Below are 4052 nucleotides of genomic sequence, written 5' to 3' on the forward strand. Positions count from 1 at the left end.
TATTCATTACAGGCAGCCCATTTGCATATCAGTGTGGTGGGAGAATTGGAAGTCTAAGAAAGCTGGATAAAAAGAATTAATTTAGAAGATCAATGCCGGTGCCAGAATACTAACTTCATCAGTCTTATTTGACAGCAATCACAGCTGAAGGCGTGATTTTGAAGATGGAGCTCTACTGTCTTTTTCTATCCACTGACACACGGGAGAGTATTTTTTTTCAACCTAACGAAGAATTGAGATGAAGCTTTGCTTCTTATACTCTTATTCCTAGTAGACGTGGATATCGCAGATCAAATTGTCCTGTCGAAGCCACCACCAACCTGCATATGTAACCATTCCGGCGAGGAACCACGGCCATATTCTCTGGAAGCTTGTGACCCGAAAGGCATGCCGCCAGTATCATATGGCTGTTGACCAAACTGAAAGCACGTGAGATTGTATGAGAATTGAAAAACAGCAGAAAGCCAATATCTAATTAATTTGACTTGTTTCAAGTATGTCCCCTTCTCCTAACCGAGCACTAATTGTTAATGAACTGATGCCTACTCTGTAGCAATATATTCCCATTAAGAAAGATCATCAATGAGGAACCAAGAAGTCTTTTAATTTCAGTGGCAACTAATTGACAGCTGAAGCATGTGTCAACACCAAACAAATAGTGAAATGAAAGTTGAGCAGTCGGTATCTGTATGTATGAGAAAACAGACCCTCGTACCGTGACAACCGTTAAAGCTCTTTCCGAGAGATAGATGAGACGATCAAGTCGGTTTGATTTAATGTAAAAGCTAAGGATGAGCAGCTACTATTGTCTCCAGATCTTGCCAAGCGGGTTATCTATGAATATAATAACAAGTCCATTTCTGCAAGCTACGACAAGAAGACTTCTTCTTTATCAGATTACTGTGGCTTAACTTCACAAGTTTCCTGACCGAAAGTTTCTTGGTGAAGCTACAACTAGAAGCAATCTGAAGTGTATTGAAAAAGTGCTTTCGAAAAGCAAAATGACTTGGACTTACTTCTTTAGAAGAAAATACTTCGATGTGGGGGTTCATTCGCGAATTAACAGCCTCGAGTTTCATTGACAGGAACTGCAATATCAGTAATTTTTGCATCACTCAAAAGTCCTTATTAGAAGGAAATTGATCTGTCATGTAACGGGCCAGCAATAAAGCGAAGAAGGCATACCTCAACCTGATGTTGTAGCGATTGGATGTAATTGATTATCTCATCAAGAACCAGCGCTTTGCCAATTACCTAACAGTTGTTCACCCAAGAAAGCATCGATAGAAACCAGGCATTACATTTAGGCTTCAGTAAGTTAGGCCGCACGAGATTGCTTATTATCTAGGTAGAAGGATTGCAAAAGCCATACCTTGTTACATCCAGGCACTAGATCCTGAAGAATTTTCATCCTCTCGCTTATCTTTTCTCTTCTGGCCTGTCCACCATCACAGTCAGTCGCTTCAATCAGTAGAATTTCTAGGCCATATGCTGTCCACTGCATACTTTATCACTATAACATGCATCTCTACATAATCGCATCAGCAAAAAGAAATCATTTTTCGTCATTTCAATCGCATAATCTCCAATTTTCCGACTACGTGTGAACGGGTTATTTTAGGGGTAAAGATGTTACTCTTTCGGCTAAGCTGTGGCTATCCGTGGCTTGGCCTCTTCGGGCTCGCACATGGATGTAGTCTTGCTTGGGCGGCTCTGGCTGCGGCTTACTTTCTTCCGTAGGTTTGGCCGAGCTGGGCTCTCCCTCTGCTTTGGTACCTCCACTATCGTCTTCGCATCCGGAAGTTTTAACCCGTTTACCGCCATCCACACAGTTCGGCTTCGTTCATAGAACAGAAGAACAGTGAGTATTCACATCAAGAAACTGATTTCGACTGACTTTTAGCTTCGCCAATCAGAGGCTGCACACTTTTGAGTGGAATTCGCTCAACTATTTTCTAATCATTGGTCTCGCTCTCTGCTTTACCTGATTACATAGCTAGATCCCAGTTGCCACAGGAATATATTCTATTTGACGGCTAAAAACTGGATTCAATCAAAGAAATTATATCACCCTCAACAGTCCCTTATTTTTCATGATGCAGATTGGCACGTGATGATTACGACCTCAGAGGAAAGAAAGTCAATGCAATTGAACAAATCAAAACCAGCTGTGTACGTGTCAACGCCGGCACAGATCGATAGGAAACCAAGTGCCCAGATGGAGTGAATACCATGCCATTGCTGGTGGAGACGCTCCTACTCCTAGCCGCCGATTCGTCCTCCGCGTCCCGCCGCTTTCTAGAGCCGCCGCCGCCGCCACATCTGGCCTCCGCACTCACCGGCTCACCCCCGGAGGCCTCGAGATTCGCGCCCTTGCGGCCGGTCAGGAACTGGCCGATGCTCCGAGCCACCGGAGGAGGCCTCCCGAGCCCCAACCCCCCGCCGGTCGGCAGCTGCCAGATGTCCGCCAGGTTGTACGGAACCGCGTCGCCACTGGGGAAGGCCCCGCCGTTGATCATCGTGGCGGGTGGATCCATCGCCGCTCCAGGAAGCAGCTCCCTGGCTTCAAGTTCGAGCCCCAGCGAGACTCGCCACCATGAATGAACCAGCAATCGATCCTCGCACTTCTCGCGGTAAAGAATATGGCAACGACACTGGCCTCACAGAATGACAAAGAGAGGATGCGCGCAAATGAGAGAGGGGGGGGGGGGAGATCGCCGGTCAGTGAAGCGAGAGAGCGAATGTGAACTGGGCGATCTCCTCGGACGGTGGGAATCGGTGCACAGCGGAGAGCACTGGGCGTTCTGCTTCTCCCACTTTCGGGTGGTGCGAGATTTTCTCTGTGTTTTGGCTGGCCACTCTGGGACGGTATTAGTAGTACTGGTACTGTTGAAGGGACAGTGACCTCGGGAGTCGCGCACCCAAGTCACTTCTCGCCGTGAGGTTTTCTCGGAGGGTTCCATCGCTCCAACGCGAGACGGCGACGCTGACGGAGACGTTAAATATATGTCTAGCATCCTTATTTTCATATTGGAAGCCGCCGGCTTTAATTTTTTCATGCATGGATTAGATGCGAATGCGATACGAAAGAATAAGGAGCGTTTCGAAAATGGATTTTATCAACAAAATGCCTTTTAACAGTTGTTAAGTGACCGAGTAAGAAAAAGGTACAATTCCCGACGATTGTTCTGATGATATTTGTAATACCCGTATTAACTATTTTGAACATAACAAATCTCACTTATAAATATGACAGGATCTCCACGTGCTCGATTAATGCTTTTCAACTATATAACATCATTCATATTTCTATGAAAAAATAATAATCTGAAAGTACCCTTATTTTTTCAACTAAAAGCATGAAATAGAGTTCGTTTTAAATAAAGGCCTTTTCGATAATAATAATAAAAAAGGCCCGAAGTGCCCTCATTTTCTCAAATAAGGGAGGGCTGTGTTTTTTATATTTATTTTAACTTTTAGTTTCTTAAATTTTTTTAACAAACATAAAAAGGAAAAGACAGAGAAAAAAACATAAATATAAATATAAAGGACAAAAATGCCCCTAACTAACTCGGTGAGCCAGACCCTTTTTTAGATTGATATTGCCACTTCAACCCCTTAACGAAAATGGCATTGACCGGTTGGAATATTTAGCTTGGTGATGAAGTTAGGCCCTTATTTGAAATATTTATGGCCACTTCAAACCCTTATTTGGACTTTTTCCTATTTTCATGGTAGTTATGAGATTTTTATCGCATCGAAAATTTATGTTGTGTTGACAAATACACATATTTTGACACATATTAGTTGAAGTAGGACATGACTTCTTTACCATGTGATTTCAAACATACCACATGGATTTTCATTTTATCGAGTTAAGCTATTCACATATCGACAATCGGTGGATTCATATCGAGTCTTACAAAACTGCAGGGCCTTCATGCAATTTTTGCACCACATTATTCCTTAATTAAGAATGATGGCTTTTTTCTCAAATATAGATGCTCGCGGCGATGGTGCTGATGGTCAAATGATTAAGATTTAGGACGACA

At 43.4% G+C, this 4052-nt stretch overlaps 1 protein-coding gene across 3 annotated transcripts; it reads right to left on the reverse strand.

Annotated features, from left to right (window-relative positions):
• Positions 1 to 2858, reverse strand: LOC115757341 (transcription factor BHLH089-like). 3 transcript variants are annotated; one of them, XM_048280953.1, is made up of 6 exons: positions 2232 to 2858; positions 1637 to 1837; positions 1373 to 1438; positions 1186 to 1254; positions 1017 to 1088; positions 1 to 320 (listed from the first exon to the last, which is right to left on the reverse strand). In XM_048280953.1, exons 1-6 carry the CDS (start codon positions 2535 to 2537, stop codon positions 291 to 293), a joined length of 744 nt encoding a protein of 247 aa, XP_048136910.1. In that variant the 5' UTR covers positions 2538 to 2858; the 3' UTR covers positions 1 to 290. The 3 variants fall into 3 exon arrangements, with proteins under 3 accessions (XP_048136910.1, XP_030553411.1, XP_030553404.1); XM_030697551.2 differs by having other exon boundaries at positions 1 to 407; XM_030697544.2 differs by having other exon boundaries at positions 1 to 419; positions 2232 to 2857.
• Positions 2859 to 4052: the final 1194 nt, after the last annotated feature.

The sequence above is a fragment of the Rhodamnia argentea genome, chromosome 6 (genome assembly GCF_020921035.1).
Source record: "Rhodamnia argentea isolate NSW1041297 chromosome 6, ASM2092103v1, whole genome shotgun sequence".
Lineage (NCBI taxonomy): Eukaryota > Viridiplantae > Streptophyta > Magnoliopsida > Myrtales > Myrtaceae > Rhodamnia > Rhodamnia argentea.